Source organism: Pelobates fuscus, chromosome 5 (assembly GCF_036172605.1).
Source record: "Pelobates fuscus isolate aPelFus1 chromosome 5, aPelFus1.pri, whole genome shotgun sequence".
NCBI classification, from domain to species: Eukaryota; Metazoa; Chordata; class Amphibia; order Anura; family Pelobatidae; genus Pelobates; species Pelobates fuscus.
In genome coordinates this window covers 381321981-381347974 of record NC_086321.1, presented here as the reverse complement: position 1 = coordinate 381347974, position 25994 = coordinate 381321981, and the positions used below count along the sequence as shown (strand labels likewise).

Genomic DNA, 25994 nt, shown 5'->3' with positions numbered 1-25994 from the left:
GATTTCGAGATATGTTGGGCGCTCAGATCCAGGCTATCCAGGGATATAGAACTTGAAGGGGTACCTCATTGTTAAGTATATATTTTGGGGTATTTTTATTATGCTTGTCCTGGACCTGAGAGGTAATGTAATTAGGTGTGTGCTTATGTTGCTGTTTCCTCTCAGGTCCAGTGGGGAATGCCCCTGAAATATGTCACCAGAAACCCCTTGCATGGGGACTTACATAAAAGGCTAGCTGTGGCTCCCATTAAAACCAGTTCACTTCACCCTCAACACGCAGCCTCGTCTCGTGATTGTAGGGAACAGCGATACTTGCTTCTCAAACTGCTTGGAATATTATAGCACTACTCACAATAGGACATCTCTGGCGGTGGAAACCCCTCTACTCACCGGGGTGACCGCTACAAATACATACATTTGTATATGTGTATACAGGTGTGGAAATGTATTTGTGTTCACACAGTATATAGTTTTAGTGGCATGGGAATGTGTGTAGTCAGACACGTAAGACGTGCCAACAGCCCTGTATTTGCTGGGGTAGTCCCACATGTTGGAGTACTGTCCCTGCCAACTTGGGTCCCAGAGACTTGTCCCGCATTTTGAAATTGGCCTGCAGATTTAAAGATTCAGTAGTCAGGGCCTGGGCCTCAGACAGGTAAGCATAGGATCCTAAATGCAGTATAGGTAACCAAGCAAGGGAAACAAGAACAGGTAAGACCTAACTAATGAAAAATACAGAAATGGGTATTACCAGAATTTGTTGTGGCTGGGCTTAAAGGGACCAGATCAACTACAGCTTATTGTATTCGTTCTGGTGAGTATAATCATTCCCTTTAGGCTTTTTGCAGTAAACTTTTTTTTTCCCCAGAGAAAATGCAGTGCTTACATTACAGCCTAGTGATACCTCCACTGGCCACTCCTCAGATGGCTGCTAGAGGTGCTTCCTGGGGCAGTGCTGCACAGTGTTACTGACTTTCAGTGTCTCTGTCCTCTGCATGGAGACATTGATTTTTCCTCATAGAGCTGCATTGAGGGCTGTGTTTGACTTGTGCTGGCTCTGCCCCTGATCTGCCTCCTTGACAGTCTCAGACAATCCTATGGGAAAGCATTGTGATAGGCTCAGATAATCACTTCTGATGATGTCAGTCAAGCAAGCAGAGCCAGCAGCTCAGACTTGAACAAAAGTAAGATTTTTGTATGTTTAGGAGGACATGGGGGGTTGAGATGGTGGTTTTAACACTAGGGTCAGGAATACATGTTTGTGTTCCTGATCCTACAGTGTTCTTTTAACATGAAAGACACACATCAGAACAGTGTAAAAACCTAAGACTAACCAACTAAGTCAGGAATCCAAATGTAATATAATCAGACAAACCAGGGTCAGTAGCCAGAAATTGGGTAGTCAACCAAGCCTAAATCTGTATAGAAAGCAGATAGATAAGCCAAGGGGGGATAACTGGGACTACCCCCAGGAGGGGACAACTGGGACTACCCCCAGGAGGGGGACAACTGGGACTACCCCCAGGAGGGGGGGGATAACTGGGACTACCCCCAGGGGGGGGATAACTGGGACTACCCCCAGGGGGGGGTAACTGGGACAACAGGGCTGTTTAGCCAAAGGGGAGACAGTCTGTCTCCAGCAGCAGAGCTGTGTAACTAAAGGGGAGACAGTCGGTCTCCAGCAGCAGAGCTGTGTAACTCAAGGGGAGACAGTCGGTCTCCAGCAGCAGAGCTGCGCAGCTAAAGGGGAGGCAGTCGGTCTCCAGCAAGGCTCCAACCAGACTACTCCCGTAGTAGTGCTGGCACCAGTCTGCCCACTCAGCAACCCACCAAAACAGCCTACCAGTCCCCCACACAGCCGGGGTGAGGCACCTGGACCTGGACAAGTTTTTCCATTACTCAGGTGTAGTAACCATTCATTGTGGGTGGACTGTACTGCTGTTTCTGTTTTGTGGGTGGGCTGCTGGACTAACAAGGGCACTGACCGGCAAGAGGTCGGGTACCCTGTTAGTCTGTTTGGAAAAGGGGAGAAATGTGGCGAAACCAACCTCGCCACTGGGCCCTGGAGAAGCCTGTTTGCTAGCCTCCTACCTACTGACTATGGCCCCTTGGTTATTTGGGGCACATTGTACTGTATATTGCTGCTACAAGGGATTGCTATGCTAGGCATATTCCCTTGCTATAATCACTGAGCTCTTGTAAGAGCTTGTTCCTGCTTCGTTCTGAAGGGAGATAGCTGCAGCCTGCGGTGCTTATGGTGTCTGGTGGAGTGCTTGGAGTCCTCTGGAAGCGCTAGGAGCATCTTTCAACGGAGGTACCCAGTCGGGGTGCCAGTGGATCCGTTACATGGGACTACCCCCAAGAGGGGATAACTGGGACTACCCCCAAGAGGGGATAACTGGGACTACCCCCAGGGGGGGATAACTGGGACTACGCCCAGGGGGGGATAACTGGGACTACCCCCAGGAGGGGATAACTGGGACTACCCCCAGGAGGGGACAACTGGGACTACCCCCAGGGGGGGGACAACTGGGACTACCCCCAGGGGGGGGACAACTGGGACTACCCCCAGAGGGGGGGGATAACTGGGACTACCCCCAGAGGGGGGGGATAACTGGGACTACCCCCAGAGGGGAGGGATAACTGGGACTACCCCCAGAGGGGGGGGATAACTGGGACTACCCCCAGGGGGGGGGGATAACTGGGACTACCCCCAGGGGGGGGGGATAACTGGGACTACCCCCAGGGGGGGGGGATAACTGGGACTACCCCCAGGGGGGGGGGATAACTGGGACTACCCCCAGGGGGGGGGGGATAACTGGGACTACCCCCAGGGGGGGGGGATAACTGGGACTACCCCCAGGGGGGGGGGATAACTGGGACTACCCCCAGGGGGGGGGGATAACTGGGACTACCCCCAGGGGGGGGGGGATAACTGGGACTACCCCCAGGGGGGGGGGATAACTGGGACTACCCCCAGGGGGGGGGGATAACTGGGACTACCCCCAGGGGGGGGGGGGATAACTGGGACTACCCCCAGGGGGGGGGATAACTGGGACTACCCCCAGGGGGGGGGGGATAACTGGGACTACCCCCAGGGGGGGGGGGGATAACTGGGACTACCCCCAGGGGGGGATAACTGGGACTACCCCCAGGGGGGGGATAACTGGGACTACCCCCAGGAGGGGATAACTGGGACTACCCCCAAGAGGGGATAACTGGGACTACCCCCAAGGGGGGATAACTGGGACTACCCCCAAGGGGGGATAACTGGGACTACCCCCAGGGGGGGATAACTGGGACTACCCCCAGGGGGGGATAACTGGGACTACCCCCAGGGAGGGATAATTGGGAAACTGGACATTCCCTGGAGGACTACAACCCCTCTTAAAAGTGACAGCCTGATGGGAGTTGCAGTTCTCAGCCAGCCCTGCAGGTGACTTAGTCGATGACGTCATACCCCGGAGCCGGAAGTTGTCGTCCCTGCCGAAGGGGCCCGTCATGGCGGCTGCTGAGGGGCTGGGGGTCAGCGAGGAGGAGGCGGCCACACGGAGCCGGTGGGAGAGGTGAGTGGGGCCCCCAGGGGCCAGAGAGAGGCCCTATAACAGCCCCTGCCCGTGACGTCACCGCCGCCAGGAATGCCGGGAAATGTAGTTTATCTACTTCCTTATTCCATCCCTAGATTGTCTGACAACTGGGACTACCCCCAGAGGGGGGGGATAACTGGGACTACCCCCAGAGGGGGGGATAACTGGGACTACCCCCAGAGGGGGGGGGATAACTGGGACTACCCCCAGGGGGGGGATAACTGGGACTACCCCCAGGGGGGGGATAACTGGGACTACCCCCAGGGGGATAACTGGGACTACCCCCAGGAGGGGATACTGGGACTACCCCCAAGAGGGGATAACTGGGACTACCCCCAAGAGGGGATAACTGGGACTACCCCCAGGAGGGGATAACTGGGACTACCCCCAGGGGGGGGGACTACCCCCAGGAGGGGACAACTGGGACTACCCCCAGGAGGGGACAACTGGGACTACCCCCAGAGGGGGGGGATAACTGGGACTACCCCCAGAGGGGGGGGATAACTGGGACTACCCCCAGAGGGGGGGGATAACTGGGACTACCCCCAGGGGGGGGGGGATAACTGGGATTACCCCCAGGGGGGGGGGGATAACTGGGACTACCCCCAGGAGGGGATACTGGGACTACCCCCAAGAGGGGATAACTGGGACTACCCCCAAGAGGGGATAACTGGGACTACCCCCAGAGGGGGGGGATAACTGGGACTACCCCCAAGAGGGGATAACTGGGACTACCCCCAGGGGGGGATAACTGGGACTACCCCCAGGGGGGGATAACTGGGACTACCCCCAGGGGGGGATAACTGGGACTACCCCCAGGGAGGGATAATTGGGAAACTGGACATTCCCTGGAGGATTACAACCCCTCTTAGAAGTGACAGCCTGATGGGAGTTGCAGTTCTCAGCCAGCCCTGCAGGTGACTTAGTCGATGACGTCATACCCCGGAGCCGGAAGTTGTCGTCCCTGCCGAAGGGGCCCGTCATGGCGGCTGCTGAGGGGCTGGGGGTCAGCGAGGAGGAGGCGGCCACACGGAGCCGGTGGGAGAGGTGAGTGGGGCCCCCAGGGGCCAGAGAGAGGCCCTATAACAGCCCCTGCCCGTGACGTCACCGCCGCCAGGAATGCCGGGAAATGTAGTTTATCTACTTCCTTATTCCATCCCTAGAAGTCCTCTGCCAGCAGTGTGTGTGTATCCCTTTAACAGGTCGTTTTATTGAATAGGGATTACTGGTTTATCCTCCCACGGGTCAGACATTCTCTCTCCCCCAGTAATTGGGAGCAACAAAATGGATTTTTTATTTTTTTCAATTTACAAACATCAAGTCATGTTACTATGAGCAGATTCTATCTGCGATTTCTAAAAACGCCAATAAGTATATAAAAGGAATGGGTAGAGCGCAGCCCAAAAAGCTAACCCGCTTCTTTAAAATCCAAACAAGGAGACAGGAAAAAGTTTCGGGCAAAGAGACTTGATAATAAACCTCCAAAAATGAAAAAGCGCTACGTGTGTCCGATTTCACCTAACCCTTCATTTTGTATTTCTTGACCCATTTCGTTCAGCGAGCAGTCCCTCCTGAAAGAAAGCCTGATCTGCTCCAACACAGAACCCTGGCAGGTGCTTCCAGACTTCCCGGGATTGGAGCGAGTTGGAGGGGTCGACATCTCCTACAGTAAAGAAGATGACACCATTGCGTGTGCGTCCCTTGTGGTCCTCAGTTATCCAGATCTGGAGGTGATATTATACGGGAACTCTTGTTGGCTGCGTTTCGACCACAGCTATTTTGTTCTGTAGCTAAGCCCAAGCATCGTATCTTTATATGAAGATTATGGTAGTTTGCAGAGATGGATTGTGGGTAGCCTTCCTATGATCTTAGGTCACATACACAAATAGTTAAATAGTTTTTTTTAGTAGCCCCCCATAGTTTTAGGTAGCATATCACATTATTTAGGCTTCAGACAACTCTCTGCAATGAGTTATTTTATGATTTATATAGCGCCAACAAATTCCGTAGTGCTTTACAATGGGTGGACTAACAGGCATGTAATTGTAACCAGACAAGTTGGACGCACAGGAACAGGGGAGTTGACGGCCATGCCCAATGAGCCTTCTGCAGGTTCTCAATATTATATAAATTTCAAAAACTTATAGTGTAGTATATTTGCTATATTCCCAAAAAATTAAAAGATAGCAATACATGTATTTGCACTCACATGTAACAGATCCACACAAACCAGCTCACGTAGAGAATACGTTTTTCTGCCTTTAAGGTACCACCCCACCTTCTCAAATAGATATTATCCATCTTCGGTCTCACTCCGCACACCAAGATCTCCCCCACCTTCATTTCCTTAGAGGGAAATTCCATGTAATTAGTGTAAGTAGCGTAGTACTTAACATCTTATGCCGATAAAGAAGAAAATAAAACCACTTATTTAAACTTGAGCCCTTTAACTTGGCTCAAATAAAGACTTCAGTGGTTTTAAGGATAAACTAGATTAAACCGACTCAAAACAGCCTTCCAGTATGTCAAGCAGAGAGGACTTAATAATATGAATATGAACTTAGAATAGAATAAGGTTATTTTATGCACATATTGGAACCCGTTACTGTAAGGCCTACCTTTTAGCAACCACATACTTCGGACATGGCTCTAAATTTTGAATTCTACTTTACTAGCCAGCCCTAAAAGTAACTAGCCACTGCAAGCCTGGAAGGTCCCTAGCACACTCACCAGGGGTGAATTTCTGCTTGCTGGGCTGACCGTACACGTAACTGTGGAGAGTAGAAATTTTACACATGATCCTATAATGCAAATTCATGTACGTGGCAGGATAAAGGCTGTCTGCATGGGCGCGGGAGTTTATATATTCTGTGTTTGTCACTGATCCAGGTGATGTTTTTTGTGGTGTCTGTATAGGTGATCTATGAGGACTGTCACATGGTGCCCCTTGATGCCCCCTATGTTGCAGGTTTTCTGGCCTTTAGAGAGGTGCCATCCTTATCAGAAGCTGTACGCAGTCTGATGAAAACCAATCCAAGCCTGATGCCTCAAGTGAGTTGGATTTTATATTTTCCTATTTCGAGAATAATAAAATATTTTTTGCCCCATGAGCTGACTCTCCAATTCTTCCCAAGACTTGTAATAATGAATAAACCTACACTGTATTACTCTGTATTTACCTCTCTCTTGGAACTGGGTGCCTCCATCATGGCTCCTGGCAGTCGGCATAGAGAACTCCACATAGATGTGGAGGTTGTCTATAAACAGAGGCATGCTCTGAAAAGTGGGAAATCACCATGGAAACCTGGGCAACCAGTTGGCACACTCCATTAGTAGCTCTGCTCCTTTTCCAGGTTAGCACCACTTTCTGTCTCTCCCCTTCCCAATGCAATGTGTGCCCTGACTGTGCTAGGACTGGGTGGGATTGTGATGCCCATAAAAGGACACTATATGCACCAAAATAACATTTATCTTAATGAAGCAGTTTTGGTGTATAGATCATGCCTCTGCAGTCTCGCTGCTCAATTCTCTGCCATTTAGGAGTTAAATCTTTGTTTATACAGCTCTAGTCACACCTCCCTGCATGTGACCTACACAGCCTTCCTAAACACTTCCTGTAAAGAGTCAGCTAATGTTTACACTTCCTTTATTGCACAGTGTATTTAATTTAGACACCATTATCTCCTGCTATGTTAAAAGCTTGCTAGACCTTGCGGGAGCCTCCTATGTGTGATTAAAGCTCAATTTACAGAGCAAGAGAGAACATCTTTTAAAGTAAGTTACCATTTTGTTTTAATGCAGGTTGTCAGTCACAGCCAGCGGAGGTGCGATTAGGGCTGCATAAACAGAAACAAAAGTTATTTAACTCCTAAATGGCAAAGTATTGAGCAGTGAGACTGTAGGGGCATGATCTATACACTAAAACTGCATCATTTAGCTAAAGTTGTTTTGGTGACTATAATGTCCCTTTAACTAAATATTTAATATACATTTAAAAAAAATGGGGGGGGTAATTAACAGAACACTCCAAGCACCATCCATAACTACTACAGTCTGTTTTAGTGGTTATGGTGTCAGGAATGTCCTGGCGTGGTTCACACGGTAAGATGTTAAATTGTTTAAGCACAGTATGACCACACATCTGAGCCCACAACTGGCGCCCAAACCACATCTAGTTTCACTTCAGCAGGAGAAGCCATATTTATCTAGAACAAAGCAGTGCTCAGGTGACTCTCTGCCAATGATTGTGACCCTGCCCTGTGATATAGTGGATATAGAATTTCCTGTGTTTGTACATATTATTTATAGCATTTATTGACTGTTGTAACGGTTTGTATGTGTCTCTTCTAGGTTCTCTTTGTAGACGGCAATGGCGTTCTGCATCACAGGGGTAAGACCTACAATTTATTGTGTAAGATTGATTTAGCTTGAGTTTTACGCAGAAGTGTCCGGGTGTAAAATCCATCAAACTTTTAATAGAAAATAAGATATAATATGGTCAGTGAATTATACTTAGAGTAATTTGTTTTTGGGAGAAATGATATATAAATGGTGAGTTTATTCATTACACAGTGAACTATTGTTAAATTCCAGATAAAATAATATTGAAGAAATCCCAAAGTGTGATTGTAGTTTGTCCGATGTAAATACAGTCCATACACCGGGTATTGGGGCATTTGATGCCAAGTGATCTGCTGGGCTATTTAGTGGTAGCAGGTCAGTGGTATCCTCACTATATATTAAAAAGGAATTCACACAATGCCAAACACATCATATATACAGTGTGCCACAACAGTGCAAAAATCCTCACTGCCATCACGATGATTGTGCTAACAAATCACTACTTTACTTTATAGCAGAAAATGGCTTCACACTGTGCCAAAACTAATCTATGACAGCACCAACACACTGTGCCAAACCTAATCTATGACAGCACCAACACACTGTGCCAAAACTATAATCTATGGCAGAAAGCACCAACACACTGTGCCACAACTCTAATCTATGACAGCACCGACACACTGTGCAAAACCTAATCTATGACATCACCAACACACTGTGCCAAACCTAATCTATGACAGCACCAACACACTGTGCAAAACTCTAATCTATGGCAGAAAGCACCAACACACTGTGCCAAAACTCTAATCTATGGCAGCACCAACACACTGTGCCACAACTCTAATCTATGGCAGAAAGCACCAACACACTGTGCCACAACTCTAATCTATGGCAGCACCAACACACTGTGCCAAAACTCTAATCTATGGCAGCACCAACACACTGTGCAAAACTCTAATCTATGGCAGAAAGCACCAACACACTGTGCCACAACTCTAATCTATGGCAGCACCAACACACTGTGCCACAACTCTAATCTATGACAGCACCGACACACTGTGCCACAACTCTAATCTATGACAGCACCGACACACTGTGCAAAACCTAATCTATGACAGCACCAACACACTGTGCCAAACCTAATCTATGACAGCACCAACACACTGTGCAAAACTCTAATCTATGGCAGAAAGCACCAACACACTGTGCCAAAACTCTAATCTATGGCAGCACCAACACACTGTGCCACAACTCTAATCTATGGCAGAAAGCACCAACACACTGTGCCACAACTCTAATCTATGGCAGCACCAACACACTGTGCCACAACTCTAATCTATGGCAGCACCAACACACTGTGCCAAAACTCTAATCTATGGCAGAAAGCACCAACACACTGTGCCACAACTCTAATCTATGGCAGCACCAACACACTGTGCCAAAACTCTAATCTATGGCAGAAAGCACCAACACACTGTGCCAAAACTCTAATCTATGGCAGCACCAACACACTGTGCCACAACTCTAATCTATGGCAGCACCAACACACTGTGCCACAACTCTAATCTATGGCAGCACCAACACACTGTGCCAAAACTCTAATCTATGGCAGCACCAACACACTGTGCCAAAACTCTAATCTATGGCAGCACCAACACACTGTGCCAAAACTCTAATCTATGGCAGCACCGACACACTGTGCCACAACTCTAATCTATGGCAGAAAGCACCAACACACTGTGCCAAACCTAATCTATGACAGCACCAACACACTGTGCAAAACTCTAATCTATGGCAGAAAGCACCAACACACTGTGCCAAAACTCTAATCTATGGCAGCACCAACACACTGTGCCACAACTCTAATCTATGGCAGAAAGCACCAACACACTGTGCCACAACTCTAATCTATGGCAGCACCAACACACTGTGCCAAAACTCTAATCTATGGCAGAAAGCACCAACACACTGTGCCAAAACTCTAATCTATGGCAGCACCAACACACTGTGCCAAAACTCTAATCTATGGCAGCACCAACACACTGTGCCACAACTCTAATCTATGGCAGAAAGCACCAACACACTGTGCCACAACTCTAATCTATGGCAGCACCAACACACTGTGCCAAAACTCTAATCTATGGCAGAAAGCACCAACACACTGTGCCACAACTCTAATCTATGACAGCACCAACACACTGTGCCAAAACTCTAATCTATGGCAGAAAGCACCAACACACTGTGCCAAAACTCTAATCTATGGCAGCACCAACACACTGTGCCACAACTCTAATCTATGGCAGCACCAACACACTGTGCCACAACTCTAATCTATGGCAGCACCAACACACTGTGCCAAAACTCTAATCTATGGCAGCACCAACACACTGTGCCAAAACTCTAATCTATGGCAGCACCGACACACTGTGCCACAACTCTAATCTATGGCAGCACCAACACACTGTGCCAAAACTCTAATCTATGGCAGCACCAACACACTGTGCCACAACTCTAATCTATGGCAGCACCAACACACTGTGCCACAACTCTAATCTATGACAGCACCAACACACTGTGCCACAACTCTAATCTATGGCAGCACCAACACACTGTGCCACAACTCTAATCTATGGCAGAAAGCACCAACACACTGTGCCACAACTCTAATCTATGGCAGAAAGCACCAACACACTGTGCCACAACTCTAATCTATGGCAGAAAGCACCAACACACTGTGCCACAACTCTAATCTATGGCAGCACCAACACACTGTGCCACAACTCTAATCTATGGCAGCACCAACACACTGTGCCAAAACTCTAATCTATGGCAGCACCAACACACTGTGCCACAACTCTAATCTATGACAGCACCGACACACTGTGCCTCAACTCTAATCTATGACAGCACCGACACACTGTGCCACAACTCTAATCTATGGCAGAAAGCACCAACACACTGTGCCACAACTCTAATCTATGGCAGCACCAACACACTGTGCCAAAACTCTAATCTATGGCAGCACCAACACACTGTGCCACAACTCTAATCTATGGCAGCACCAACACACTGTGCCAAAACTCTAATCTATGGCAGCACCAACACACTGTGCCACAACTCTAATCTATGGCAGCACCAACACACTGTGCCACAACTCTAATCTATGGCAGAAAGCACCAACACACTGTGCCAAAACTCTAATCTATGGCAGAAAGCACCAACACACTGTGCCACAACTCTAATCTATGGCAGCACCAACACACTGTGCCAAAACTCTAATCTATGACAGCACCGACACACTGTGCCAAAACTCTAATCTATGGCAGCACCAACACACTGTGCCACAACTCTAATCTATGGCAGCACCAACACACTGTGCCACAACTCTAATCTATGGCAGCACCAACACACTGTGCCACAACTCTAATCTATGGCAGAAAGCACCAACACACTGTGCCACAACTCTAATCTATGGCAGAAAGCACCAACACACTGTGCCAAAACTCTAATCTATGGCAGCACCGACACACTGTGCCACAACTCTAATCTATGGCAGCACCAACACACTGTGCCAAAACTCTAATCTATGGCAGCACCGACACACTGTGCCACAACTCTAATCTATGGCAGCACCGACACACTGTGCCACAACTCTAATCTGTGGCAGAAAATGTCACCTAAAGCATCAGTCTATGCCCAAAACATTACTTTGACCCTTGTTCACCTATTGTTCCTGTATGTCAAACGTGTTTGTGTCAAAATTGTTTGCCTTGGTTTATCTGTTGTACAGCACTGCAGAATATGTTGTCGCTATATGAATAAATCTTAAAAAGTGATATAGATAACGTAGGCACACTTAAAACAATTCCAACCTTGCCCCCAGTCAACAGCTGACCCAGCTGGACAGGTACGTCCATATATAACAAAGTAAGAACAGGGCACAGCTCTATCTCCTCTTTTAAACTTTCCCTGATTACAATTGTATCGTAACATAGCCTGGGAGAAATCTCTCCAATTTTACTCAGTTTTGCCAAGTCATCACGATTTAGTAAAAAAGGTCACTAATGTGTAATAATAAATAATGTCTAAAAATCATTGCATCCTCTTCACAGATCTAAAGCCCTTCTGATCCCATTCCCCAGTCCGTGACCGTTATTGTAAACCTTTTTTTGAGTTATTTATTATATTAATGTGGATTTATGGCTTTGCTGCAGATCCCTTTGCTGTACACAGCTGGATGTAATGTGCTCGTATTGAAGCATTAGTGCATTTTAAGAGCTGAATGTGATTTATTATGTAATGTGTGACTTTATAGCAGTGTGTATCACACAACACGTAAACTGCCACTGAGCTTATCTTTCAGAAGTTTATACAATATAAAAAGAGAATTCTGGAGAAAATTAATAGACCATACTTTTTAGAATCATTCAGAACCTGCACAGTGACCAAATCACTGAAACATACCTCATTATTCATGCAGAGGAAAACGCATTGTACGCTTTCTTTACATTAACACATCAGAATGAGGGTATCTTTGTAGGTTAGCAGTGCAGTATAGTAACTGCTGGTGATGGCCAGGGGGGGCAGTATAGTAACTGATGGTGAGGGCCGAGGGGGGGGGGGGCAGTAGAGTAACTGTTGGTGAGGGCCAGGGGGGCAGTAGAGTAACTGTTGGTGAGGGCCAGGGGGGCAGTAGAGTAACTGCTGGTGAGGGCCAGGGGGGCAGTAGAGCAACTGCTGGTGAGGGCCAGGGGGCAGTAGAGCAACTGCTGGAGTGGGCCAGGGGGGCAGTAGAGTAACTGCTGGAGTGGGCCAGGGGGGCAGTAGAGTAACAGCTGGTGAGGGCCAGGGGGGCAGTAGAGTAACTGCTGGTGAGGGCCGGGGGGGGGGGGGGTGCAGTAGAGTAACTGCTGGTGAGGGCCAGGGGGGAGGAGGGGTAGAAGAGTAACTGCTGGTGAGGGCCGGGGGGGACGTTCAGTAGAGTAACTGCTGGTGAGGGCCGGGGGGGGGGGGGGGGTAGTAGAGTAACTGCTGTTGAGGGCCAGGGGGGCAGTAGAGTAACTGCTGTTGAGGGCCGGGGGGGGGGCAGTAGAGTAACTGCTGGTGAGGGCCGGGGGGCAGTAGAGTAACTGCTGGTGAGGGCCAGGGGGGGAGCAGTAGAGTAACTGCTGGTGAGGGCCAGGGGGGCAGTAGAGTAACTGCTGGTGAGGGCCGGTTGGGGGGGGGGGGTAGTATAGTAACTGCTGGTGAGGGCCAGGGGGGGGCAGTATAGTAACTGCTGGTGATGGCCAGGGGGGGCAGTAGACTAACTGCTGGTGATGGCCGAGGGGGGGGGGGGGGTAGAGTAACTGTTGGTGAGGGCCAGGGGGGCAGTAGAGTAACTGCTGGTGAGGGCCAGGGGGGCAGTAGAGCAACTGCTGGTGAGGGCCAGGGGGCAGTAGAGCAACTGCTGGAGTGGGCCAGGGGGGCAGTAGAGTAACTGCTGGAGTGGGCCAGGGGGGCAGTAGAGTAACTGCTGGAGTGGGCCAGGGGGGCAGTAGAGTAACTGCTGGAGTGGGCCAGGGGGGCAGTAGAGTAACTGCTGGTGTGGGCCAGGGGGGCAGTAGAGTAACAGCTGGTGAGGGCCAGGGGGGCAGTAGAGTAACTGCTGGTGAGGGCCGGGGGGGGGGGTGCAGTAGAGTAACTGCTGGTGAGGGCCAGGGGGGAGGAGGGGTAGAAGAGTAACTGCTGGTGAGGGCCGGGGGGGGGGGTGCAGTAGAGTAACTGCTGGTGAGGGCCGGGGGGCTGGGGGGGTAGTAGAGTAACTGCTGTTGAGGGCCAGGGGGGCAGTAGAGTAACTGCTGGTGAGGGCCGGGGGGGGGGGGCAGTAGAGTAACTGCTGGTGAGGGCCGGGGGGCAGTAGAGTAACTGCTGGTGAGGGCCAGGGGGGGAGCAGTAGAGTAACTGCTGGTGAGGGCCAGGGGGACAGTAGAGTAACTGCTGGTGAGGGCCAGGGGGGGGAGCAGTAGAGTAACTGCTGGTGAGGGCCAGGGGGGCAGTAGAGTAACTGCTGGTGAGGGCCAGGGGGGGCAGTAGAGTAACTGCTGGTGAGGGCCAGGGGGGGCAGTAGAGTAACTGCTGGTGAGGGCCAGGGGGGCAGTAGAGTAACTGCTGGTGAGGGCCAGGGGGGGCAGTAGAGTAACTGCTGGTGAGGGCCGGGGGGGGGGGCAGTAGAGTAACTGCTGGTGAGGGCAGGGGGGGGGGGCAGTAGAGTAACTGCTGGTGAGGGCCGGGGGGGGGGGCAGTAGAGTAACTGCTGGTGAGGGCCGGGGGGGGGGGGGCAGTAGAGTAACTGCTGGTGAGGGCCGGGGGGCAGTAGAGTAACTGCTGGTGAGGGCCAGGGGGGGAGCAGTAGAGTAACTGCTGGTGAGGGCCAGGGGGACAGTAGAGTAACTGCTGGTGAGGGCCAGGGGGGGGAGCAGTAGAGTAACTGCTGGTGAGGGCCAGGGGGGCAGTAGAGTAACTGCTGGTGAGGGCCAGGGGGGGCAGTAGAGTAACTGCTGGTGAGGGCCAGGGGGGCAGTAGAGTAACTGCTGGTGAGGGCCGGGGGGGGGGGCAGTAGAGTAACTGCTGGTGAGGGCTGGGGGAGAGGGCAGTAGAGTAACTGCTGGTAAGGGCCGGGGGAGGGGGCAGTAGAGTAACTGCTGGTGAGGGCCTGGGGGGGCAGTAGAGTAACTGCTGGTGAGGGCCTGGGATGGGCAGTAGAGTAACTGCTGGTGAGGGCCAAGGGTAGAGTAACTGGTGAGGGCCAAGGGGGGGCAGTAGAGTAACTGCTGGTGAGGGCCGGGGGGGCAGTAGAGTAACTGCTGGTGAGGGCAAGGGGTGCAGTTATAATCCTGTATCTCTAGATTACAGAGACAGATAGAAAGTCCCTAAGCCGGCCCTTAGAGTTGCCTGAATATAGAGAAAACTACAAGAAACTTCAAAAACAAGCCGAGGTCAAGGGAAGCCAGAAATACACAATCACGAGGAACAAAGCCGAGTCAGGGAAACCAGAATAGTCGATAATAAGCCGGTCAAATACCAAAAGGACAGGAGAATGCACTATTGGGACACTAGGAACCACTATGGGAAAGGGGAGGAAAAAATGCTATGGGACAGAGGAGAGGAGAACACTATGGTTTGGGTGGGAAGAAGACTATGGGGGAGAACACTAGGGGAGAGGGGAAAGAACACTAGGGGGGAGAGAGGAACATTAAGGGAGGGCACTAAGGTACAGGGAAGGGAAAAGGAACACTGGGTGGGGGGTGGGGCACTTAAAAATAAGGGAGAGGAACATTAAGAGGAATGGGGGGGGGGCGTATGTTCCTACCGCACATATTTACACACAAACACACTGCATCCACTACACCAGGGGTAGGCAACCTTCGGCTCTACAGATGTTTTGGACTACATCTCCCATAATGCTTTTACAGCCATATTGCTGGCAAAGCATCAAGGGAGATGTAGTCCACAACATCTGTAGAGCCGAAGGTTGCCTACCCCTGCACTACACAAACAAATACACACTGCATTTACTAATCAAATACTCTCACTGCATCCACTACACACACACATATAAATATTCTTGAAAACATAAAAAAAAAATGGCATGTATATTTTGTGCCTTTACCAAAAAGATTTGCAAAAAAAATAAAATAGTTTTCTCAAAATGGTAAATGTACTGAATATCGGTAAGCTATTGGCTATCAGCCTGAAAGTTCACAGATTATCGGTATCGGCTCTATAAAATCAATATCGGTCAGTCCCTAAACTAGACTTGTCTGTGAGGTCCAGTAAATTCTTGAAATAACTTTATTCACAGGGATGTCTTGAAATAACCAAATGTAGCTGGGTAACTGCCTGAGACTGAGTAGCCAAAGACTGGCAACAATTCACAGTATAAAGGTTATTGGATAAGGTTCAGCTGTCCATAAACCTGGGCCATCAGACTCCGCTAACTTCTGTTCTTAGATATGTCACAGTAACCAGAACTATGATATCAACATTCGCTTTAACAATGTACGGTCACATGCGCTTAGTTTGAGCCTGTTTTTGTCGTACAGGGTTTGGAGTGGCATGCCACCTCGGGATCCAAACCAGCCTGCCATGCATTGGGGTCGCCAAGAATCTGCTGCAAGTAGATGGTCTGGAGAACAATGAAGCACATAAGGAACAGGTAATTATAGGACAAATCCTCACAGACAATGTTATCTGCGCACTAATCCGCTTTCATACAGCAGAGATTACAAAGATAAGTATTACAGTTACATAGTTGAAAAGAGACAAGCGTTCATCAAGTTTAGCCTTTCTCACATCTGTTTTTGCTGTTGATCCAAAAGAAGGCAAAAACCCAGTTTGAAGTTTTTTCCAATTTTGCAACAAACTAGGAAACTAGGAAACTGTCAGGGTACCTGTGGTCTCTACCTCCGAAAGAGGTAGAGACTTAGCAGTTCCTTCATCCAGACGGCCTGATGGCTTCCTTCCTCGCGGTCTATCCGGTCGTGCAAAGCCGGCCGCGAGGGAGTGACGGCCTTTTACAGCATCACGTCCGGAAGTCGTCAGGAAACTACCGGAACGACCTGTCAGTCAATTGCTGCAGGACCAATCAGGACGCCTCAGAGGCGTGGTTACTTTTCGGAACAGGGTATTTAACGGAGCTTCTCTCGTCAGCTCATTGCCCTGTCGTGGTTCTAGCTTGTTCTAGTCACTCAGTGCTTGTGTTCTGCTTATTCCCTTTGGTTTTGACCCGGCTTGCTTATTCTACTCTGCTTACCTCTGTATCCTTGATTCGGCTTGTCTCTCGCTCTCCTGCCTTCTGTTACCCTCGACCTCGGCTTGTCTTTGACTATTCTCTCAGTACTACTTACGTTAGTCCGGCCATTCTAAGGTCCGGTATACGTATCTGGCTACTGTTTGTATGCTGCGTGTTGGATCCCTGTCCCGATCCTGACATTACGATAGGGCCAATGGATCCTGCAAGTACAAACAGTCAGCTTGCTTCTCCTGATCCTAGGTTTGAAGCCATGGATCACAGAATGGATCAGATGGCACTTGCGCTACAGGCACTATTATCTCGTGCCAATAACCCACCAGAGGAGATACGTAATACCCCTATTTCTCCTGTCAGTTCAGGGTTAGAGGTAGCCACAGTGGGTGCTTCTTCTCGCATTACCCCCCCAGTACGCTATGGTGGGGCGCCTGAGAAGTGTCGTGTTTTTTTAAACCAGATTAGTATCCATTTTGAATTGCAACCTCGCTCCTATCCTACAGATAGGGCAAAGGTAGGATTTATTATCACCCTACTTATTGAGAAGGCTCTGAGATGGGCTAATCCACTATGGGAGAACGATAACCCATTAGTATATAACTATAACGCATTTGTAGCTGCTTTTAGAAGAACATTTGACCCTCCAGGTAGAAAGGTTAATGCAGCCAGATTACTGTTGCGCCTGAGACAGGAGAACCGAACACTTGTGGATTATGCACTAGAGTTCAGGTCTCTGGCGTCAGAAGTCAAGTGGAACGAGCCGGCGTATATGGATGTATTTTTGAATGGTCTATCTGATGTAATCCTTGATGAGGTTGCTACTAGAGAACTCCCTGAGAATTTAGAAGATTTAATTTCGTTCATCTCTCGTATAGATGAACGTTTAAGAGAGAGACTGAACACTCGAGAGAGAAATCGGAGACCTTCTTTTAGGTTAGCTCCCTCTTTTCCAAGGCCTGACTCCACGGTATCTTTGCTTCCTGAACCTATGCAGATAGGGTATACCCGCCTCTCTGAGGAGGAAAGACAGTACAGAAGAAGAGAGGGTTTGTGTATGTATTGTGGAGCCAAAGGTCATTTACTCTCGAACTGTTCTAACCGTCCGGGAAACGCTCGCACCTAAGTCTTTCTAGAGGACAGGCCTTGGGTGTTTCGATTTTGTCCTCTACTCCTAATTATAAAGATCACAGGCTTCTGCTACCAGTTTCCTTGACTTGGGAAAGGGAAGTAGTAAGGGCTATGGCATTGATAGATTCCGGTGCTGCGGAAAATTTTATCGACCAGGCCTTTGCGAGTAAAAACAACATCCCAACCCAGCTAAGGGAGACACCCTTGGCCGTTGAGGCCATAGATGGTAGACCACTACTAGACCCTGTTATCTTTCATGAGACCATACCCATTGATTTAAATGTGGGTATCCTACACGTTGAGAATTTATCTCTTATGCTCATTTCGTCCCCTTCCGTTCCCATAGTTCTAGGGTACTCATGGTTGAAGAAACATAACCCTATTATTGATTGGGAGTTAGGGGAGATACTCTCGTGGGGCCAGGGCTGCCAGGAGAGTTGTTTAAGCAAGGTTTCTCCCTTAGCTAATATTAACATACCGGAGAATCCTACTCAGTCCACAGAAAGACAAATACCAGACCTTTACTTAGACTTAAAGGCAGTATTTGACAAGAAGAATGCCGATTCTTTGCCGCCACACAGGTCATTTGATTGTAAGATTAAGCTTTTACCAGGGACGATGCCTCCGAGGGGTCATGTGTATCCTTTGTCTGTTCAGGAAAACTCGGTGCTGGAGGAGTATATTCGGGAGAATTTAGAAAAAGGATTCATTAGGAGGTCTTCTTCTCCGGCCGGGGTTCTTTTTTATTAAGAAAAAGGATGGTACGCTGAGACCTTGTATCGATTACCGAGGCTTGAATAAAATAACTGTCAGAAACGCCTATCCTATCCCACTGATTACTGAGTTATTTGATCGTCTTAAGGGCTCCAAGATCTTCACCAAGTTAGATCTTAGAGGGGCATACAATTTGTTTGAGAATCCAGCATGGTCACGAGTGGATGACGGCATTCAATACCCGGTATGGCCACTACGAATACACGGTTATGCCATTTGGACTTTGCAATGCTCCTGCAGTATTTCAAGATTTGATTAATGAGGTACTTAGGGAGTTTCAACATGATTGTGTTATTGTTTACCTGGACGACATACTAATACACTCTAAGGAGATTGAGACTCACCATAAACAGGTCAGAAAGGTATTACACAAACTTCTGCAACATGGTCTATACTGCAAATTGGAGAAGTGCAGTTTTGATCAGTCTCAGACAGACTTTCTTGGGTACGTGATTTCTGGGGAAGGTTTTAAAATGGACCCTGGAAAACTCCAATCTATTTTAGACTGGCCTTTGCCCAAAGGACTCAAGGCTATCCAGAGGTTTATTGGTTTTTCCAACTACTATAGGCGCTTCATTAAGGGATACTCCTCTATCATTTCGCCTATTACCAATATGACCAAACAAGGGGCTGATACTAAGGTCTGGTCTAAGGAGGCTCTTGTTGCTTTCAAAACTCTCAAGGAACTTTTTGCCTCGGCTCCCATTCTAGTTCATCCTGATACGACTCTGCCTTTCTTGCTCGAGGTCGATGCCTCTGAGACAGGAGTTGGGGCTGTTCTATCTCAAAGGTTAGGGGTGGATAAACCGTTACACCCTTGTGGTTTCTTCTCTAAGAAATTATCTGGGTCTGAGAGCAGATATGACATCGGGGAGAGGGAACTGTTAGCGGTCATTAAGGCTTTAAAGGAGTGGAGACATTTACTGGAAGGGACATTACACCCTGTTACTATATTAACGGATCATAAGAACTTGTCTTATATTGGGGAGGCTAAGCGCTTATCCGCCAGACAGGCTCGCTGGTCGTTGTTCCTCACTCACTTTAATTATGTACTTACTTATAGACCTGGTTCTAAGAACTCTAAAGCCGATGCTTTGTCTCGTCAATATGAACCATCTACTATAACTGAACCAGTCCTGTCCTCCATAGTTCCCAAGGGAAATATCATCGCAAACACGAATCTTAGGATTCACTCTCCATTGCTTTCCGAGATCATGAAATCTCAGCATTTGGCACCCAAACAGACTCCTGAGGATCGACATTTCGTTCCTGCCACTCTCCAACTGGAGGTGCTACGCTGTCTCCATAACAGCAAAGTGGCGGGGCATCCGGGCATCCGCAAAACATATGCTCTGGTCTCTAAAGATTTTTGGTGGCCTGACTTACGTAAGGATATTAAAGAATTCATAGGGGCATGTGAGGTTTGTACCAAGACTAAGCAACCTCATTCGCTTCCATGCGGATTTCTGCATCCTTTAGAGGTCCCTGAAAAGCCATGGTCCTGTTTGGCTATGGACTTCATTGTTGATTTGCCTATCTCTAAAAAGCAGACTGTTATCCTCACTGTGGTGGACAGATTTACTAAGATGGCTCACTTCATTCCCTTACCTAAACTCCCATCTTCGCCTGAATTAGCGGAGATATTCGCTAGGGAGATTTTCCGTTTGCATGGGATACCTTCCCAAATTGTCTCTGACAGAGGCTCTCAATTTGTTTCCCGTTTTTGGAAATCTTTCTGCTCCCAACTAGGCATCAAATTGAATTTCTCCTCTGCCTATCATCCTCAGTCCAATGGAGCTGCTGAACGTACTAACCAAAAAGTTGAACAATATTTACGTTGTTTCGTCTCTGAACACCAGGACGATTGGGTCGGTTTGATTCCTTGGGCGGAGTTTGCACATAACAATCTCATTTGTGATTCTACGCAATCTAGCCCTTTTTTCTTGAATTATGGCTTCCATCCTTCCTTCGGAGTCTTCTTCTCAAGGGGTACCGTCGGTGGATACTCATGTTGCCAATTTAAGGAAGTTATGGGATCAGACTCGACAAATCCTTCTGCACAATTCCATGCTGGTTAAAAGACACGCGGACAAACGTAGAAGGGCAGCACCGGTGTTTGTTCCAGGCGATAGAGTATGGTTAAGTACTAGAAACATTCGGTTAAAGGTGCCGTCCATGAAGTTTGCTCCTCGATATATTGGACCTTACAGGGTGCTGTCTCAAATTAACCCAGTTGCGTATCGTTTAGCGTTGCCTAATGCCTTGCGCATTCCGAATTCATTTCATGTTTCCTTGCTAAAACCACTAATCTGTAACAGGTTCTCCTCCGCGATCGCCCCTCCTCGCTCTGTGCAAGTGGAGGGTCAGGAGGAGTATGAGGTCAATTCCATCGTTGATTTTCGAGTCTCCCGAGGGAGACTGCAGTATCTGGTCGATTGGAAGGGGTATGGTCCTGAGGAGAGAAGTTGGGTACCTCAGGAGGAGGTGCATGCTCCCCGTCTCCGCAGGGCGTTCCACTCTCGCTTCCCTTCTCGCCCTGGTGTCTTCCGCCCGGTGGGCGTATCTGAGAGGGGGGGTACTGTCAGGGTACCTGTGGTCTCTACCTCCGAAAGAGGTAGAGACTTAGCAGTTCCTTCATCCAGACGGCCTGATGGCTTCCTTCCTCGCGGTCTATCCGGTCGTGCAAAGCCGGCCGCGAGGGAGTGACGTTCTTTTACAGCATCACGTCCGGAAGTCGTCAGGAAACTACCGGAACGACCTGTCAGTCAATTGCTGCAGGACCAATCAGGACGCCTCAGAGGCGTGGTTACTTTTCGGAACAGGGTATTTAACGGAGCTTCTCTCGTCAGCTCATTGCCCTGTCGTGGTTCTAGCTTGTTCTAGTCACTCAGTGCTTGTGTTCTGCTTATTCCCTTTGGTTTTGACCCGGCTTGCTTATTCTACTCTGCTTACCTCTGTATCCTTGATTCGGCTTGTCTCTCGCTCTCCTGCCTTCTGTTACCCTCGACCTCGGCTTGTCTTTGACTATTCTCTCAGTACTACTTACGTTAGTCCGGCCATTCTAAGGTCCGGTATACGTATCTGGCTACTGTTTGTACGCTGCGTGTTGGATCCCTGTCCCGATCCTGACAGAAACAAATCCTTCTTGATCCCAGAACGGCAGAAGCTATTACCCCCAAAATTAAAAATTATATACCTGAATATTATGTATTTGCTAGTATTAATCCAGTTGCTGTTTAAACATCTTTACAGATTCTGATAAAACCACTTCTTCAGGCAGAAAATTCCTCATCCTTACTGTTTATACTGTAAAAAAAAAACTTTATTTTGCATAGACTAAATCTAATTTCTTCCAGTCTAAATGTGTGACCATGTATCCAATGTATAGTCCTGTTTGTGAACAGATTTCCAGACAATAGTTTGTATCGGCCCCAAATATATTTGTATAATGTTATCATATCCCCTCGGAGGCACCGTTTTTCTTAATCAGATCTAAATTTGACTTCTCTTCATAACTAAATTGTTCCATCCCTTGTATTAATTTTGTAGCCCGACTCTGTACTTTTTCTAGTGCCTTAATATCCTTTAGAACAGGTGCCCAAAATTGCAGCGCATATTCAAGGTGTGGTGTTATTATTGATTTATAAAAAGGTGAATTAATGTTTTTATCTCTATTTTATTTTTTATATGACAATACTTTACTGACCTTAATAAATTCTGTTTGACATTGACCATTGCTGCCTCTATAACAATTCCTAAATCCTTCTCGTGTGTGGTTATCCCTAATTCTCTAACATTTCGGGTGTAGGTTGCTTGTGCATTCTTTACCCCGAAGTGCATAACTTTGCATTTATCTACATTAAATTTCATCTACCATTTTAGTGCCCAGTCCCCCAATCTATCCAAATCCCTCTGCAGCAAAGCAACATCCTGCTCATATTTTATTGCTTCACAAAGTTTTGTGTCATCTGCAAACACTGATACATGGCTTTCAATGCCTATTTCATGATCATTTATAAATATGTTAAATAGAAGCGGTCTCAAAACAGGACCCTGAGGGACACCACCTACCACCTTGAAAATGTCCTATTAATGACAAATATATATATATAATACAAAAATAAAGGGAGCACTCTGGGTCTTCTCTTCAGTGAAAAAAAGTATTTACTGTATCAAATAGAATACATTACATGTGCAGAACAAATCGACGTTTCGACCCTGCTGGGGTCTTTATCAAGATCACAGTGAGGCATTGCAAATACAAACAATTTATACATATGTGTATGATAACACTTACCAATTAGACGGTCAGACTAGCAACAGGCTGAACAACCCAGAAGTGAAAGAGCCACGTGGAGAGTGCAATCAGCTACGTGCATGTGATTAGGTTGCCTTAGCAACCTAGCAAACAGTGTCAGTTTTACGATCTAAAAATCCAGCATTTGACAAACAGAGCTACCCGGAAGTGAAGAGCCCATGTAGAGGCTGTCATGTGATGTGCAGAAATGTACATGTGACCGGGTTGCTAAGCAACTGGATACACAATCCCGGGTCTCCCACACCCAGAGAGAACACCATTTATGGAGGAAAAGAGTCACTTTGCAGCCAGATATAGCTCGGTTGAGCTTACATAATAAACCATGGTGCCTAAGTGAAAGTGATATCTATGAATAGTGTAAACAGTGAGCACTCTAAAACAATGAAAAACAGTTGCCTTTAACGATTATATCTGGGGGCAATAGACTCCAATATCAAATAAAATAAATTAAAACAACATGTACTATATGCTAGGTATTATATAGGGTAAATCGCTCTCCTGTTTTTTCTATCATCTGATTTTATATTCTATGGATTACTTTAATGTGTTCTTATTCAAAACAGTTATCAGGGTCACGATATCCTTGTTCAATATATATATACTAGTATAGTTCTAACATCAGGTGGAGCATTCGGTATCTCTTTTTCCAATAGCTATGTCAATCATATTAGACTATCTATACTCAAAGTATACGGAATCATTTTACTGATACTCTACTACTGTTTCTGCGGTTGAAGGATGGACATAAAAACTCAAGTAATATAATCAAAACAATCAAATAAAGTAAAGATTGAGTTAATAAAAAGAGCTTAGAAGAAATTAGAGAAAAATATCCATCAAAACCGTCTGATATATATATACACACACACACTCTCTCTTCTATATTTAAACCAATGTTCTACCCAAGAATATTCATCTTGACCAATTTCTTTTAGTTTGAAGACTAACCCAGGGGTGGGGAACCTTCGGCTCTGCAGATGTTTTGGACTACATGTTGCGGTCGCCGGCCCGCCGAGCCTCACGGTCGTGCCCGACCGGCACGACCGCTCCGACTACACGAGCTTACCTGCTCGTCGGCGAGCCGGGAACCGCGCACATAGTTCTTCCGGGCATCGCGCCCGGATCCAAGATGGCGCCGACCGCGTGGTCGCGTCTATTACCAGCCCCGCCCCCGAGAATTATACCAACGTGTGCGTGACGTCACGACGTCAACACGCACGTTTTGGGGTCAGAGGTCGCCCTCTGACCAATCATAGCCTAGAGAGGGGTATTTAAACCCCTAGCTTTCCCCATTACTTTGCCATGTCGTGGTTTCAGTTTCCTGGTTTCCTGAAAGTGCTATTCTCGTGTTTCTGATTTCCTGGTATCCTGATCCTTGGCGTTTCCCTGGTTATTCTGATCTCTGGTTTCCCTGACTTGGCTTGTTTAATCGGTATTGAGTATTTTCTGGCTTCCTTGACCTCGGCTTTCCCTTTGACCATTCTCTGTCTCTAGCGTATTAGTCCGGCCCTTCTAAGGACCGGTTTACGCTCTTTCCTATTATTTTTCCGTTTCTTACTTATGTATATGTTTACATAGTTTCTGCGTGCTGGACCACATTACTAGTCGTGACATTACGACATGGCCCTGGATCCTGCAGAACTATGCAAGCATATGATCGCATGTGAGAGTAGGGTGGAGGATATGGACCACAGGTTAGACCAATTTGCCCAGGCATTTCAGACCTTGCTCCAGAGGACTGCCTATTTAGAGGTCCCTCCGGTACCACCTGTGGTTCCGCCACCTGTAGTGGTTCCCGTACCACATAAACCACCGTCCATAACCTTGTCACCGCCCCCTCGTTATGGAGGTGATTCTAAGGAATTCAGAGGTTTCTTAAACCAAATTGAATACCACTTTGAGGCCTCTCCCGGTTCATTCCCAACAGATAGATCAAAAATAGGCTATCTGATGAACCAATTAACTGGAAAAGCTTTAACCTGGGCTAACCCCTTATGGGAAAGTGGTGACGCAGTAGCCCGTGATTACAATACTTTTCTTACGGCCTTTAAAGCTACATTTGAACCTAAAGGCAGGGAGAAGAACGCTGCCAAAGCCCTTATGCGAATCAAGCAAGGCACTCGTTCTGTAGCCGATTATGCTATAGAGTTCAGGACATTAGCGTCTGAGGTTGATTGGACCAATAGCGGTCTGGTGGCTGCTTTCTCTGAAGGTTTAGCTGAGAATATACACGATGAGACTGCAGCTAGAGACCTTCCGGTTAGTCTTAATGAGTTTATTGCTTACATGATAGACATTGACAACCGGCTCAGAGAGAGAGAGAAAAACAAACAACGTAACAGACGCTCTAATTTGTCCATAGCTCCTCGTTTCTCTAACCCAGTGGTGAGTAGCCAAACGCCTCTTCCTGAACCTGAACCCATGCAATTGGGTAGTGCTAAACTCACTGAGGCAGAGAGACAACACAGACGTAACGAGGGGTTATGTATGTATTGTGGCAAGAAGGGGCATCTAAGGTCATCATGCCCGGTTCGGCCGGAAAACTTGCACACCTAAGGCACGTACGGGGACCGACCTTAGGTGTGATGTATATGTCCCCTAAATTGGCTAAGAACCGTTTCCTTATCAGAGTAACCTTATCTTTCGAGAACACTACTGTTCAATGTGAGGCTATGATTGACTCTGGGGCAGCGGAGAATTTCCTAGACAAAGAATTCTCTGCAAAACATCTCCTGCCCTTAAGACATAAAGAAAAACCTATAGCAGTCGAGGCCATTGATGGGAGGCCTCTTACCCAGCCTTTCATCACACACGAAACTCTGCCAATCACTGTTTCAGTGGGTGTTCTCCATTCTGAAGAAATGACCTTTCAAATTATCTCTTCACCTACAGTTCCGATAATACTCGGTTTCCCTTGGCTCCTTAAACACAATCCACGTTTGGATTGGATTGAAGGAGAGATTGTGAGTTGGGATGAGAGATGCAAAGGTGTCTGCTTTAAACAAATCCCACAACCTATTGGCACCATTAATGTTCCTGTTACACCTCCTTTGACCAC

At 47.8% G+C, this 25994-nt stretch overlaps 1 protein-coding gene across 2 annotated transcripts in view; it reads left to right on the top strand.

Moving 5' to 3' along the window:
* Positions 1 to 4561: 4561 nt before the first annotated feature.
* Positions 4562 to 25994, top strand: part of ENDOV (endonuclease V) — a 42341-nt gene continuing 20908 nt past the window's right edge. For both annotated transcript variants that reach the window (XM_063456329.1, XM_063456328.1), the window contains exons 1-5: positions 4562 to 4634; positions 5146 to 5317; positions 6504 to 6638; positions 7938 to 7977; positions 16013 to 16125. In XM_063456329.1, the coding sequence (XP_063312399.1) occupies positions 4570 to 4634; positions 5146 to 5317; positions 6504 to 6638; positions 7938 to 7977; positions 16013 to 16125 (525 nt within the window). In that variant the 5' untranslated portion in view covers positions 4562 to 4569. The remainder of the gene's footprint in view (positions 4635 to 5145; positions 5318 to 6503; positions 6639 to 7937; positions 7978 to 16012; positions 16126 to 25994) is intronic.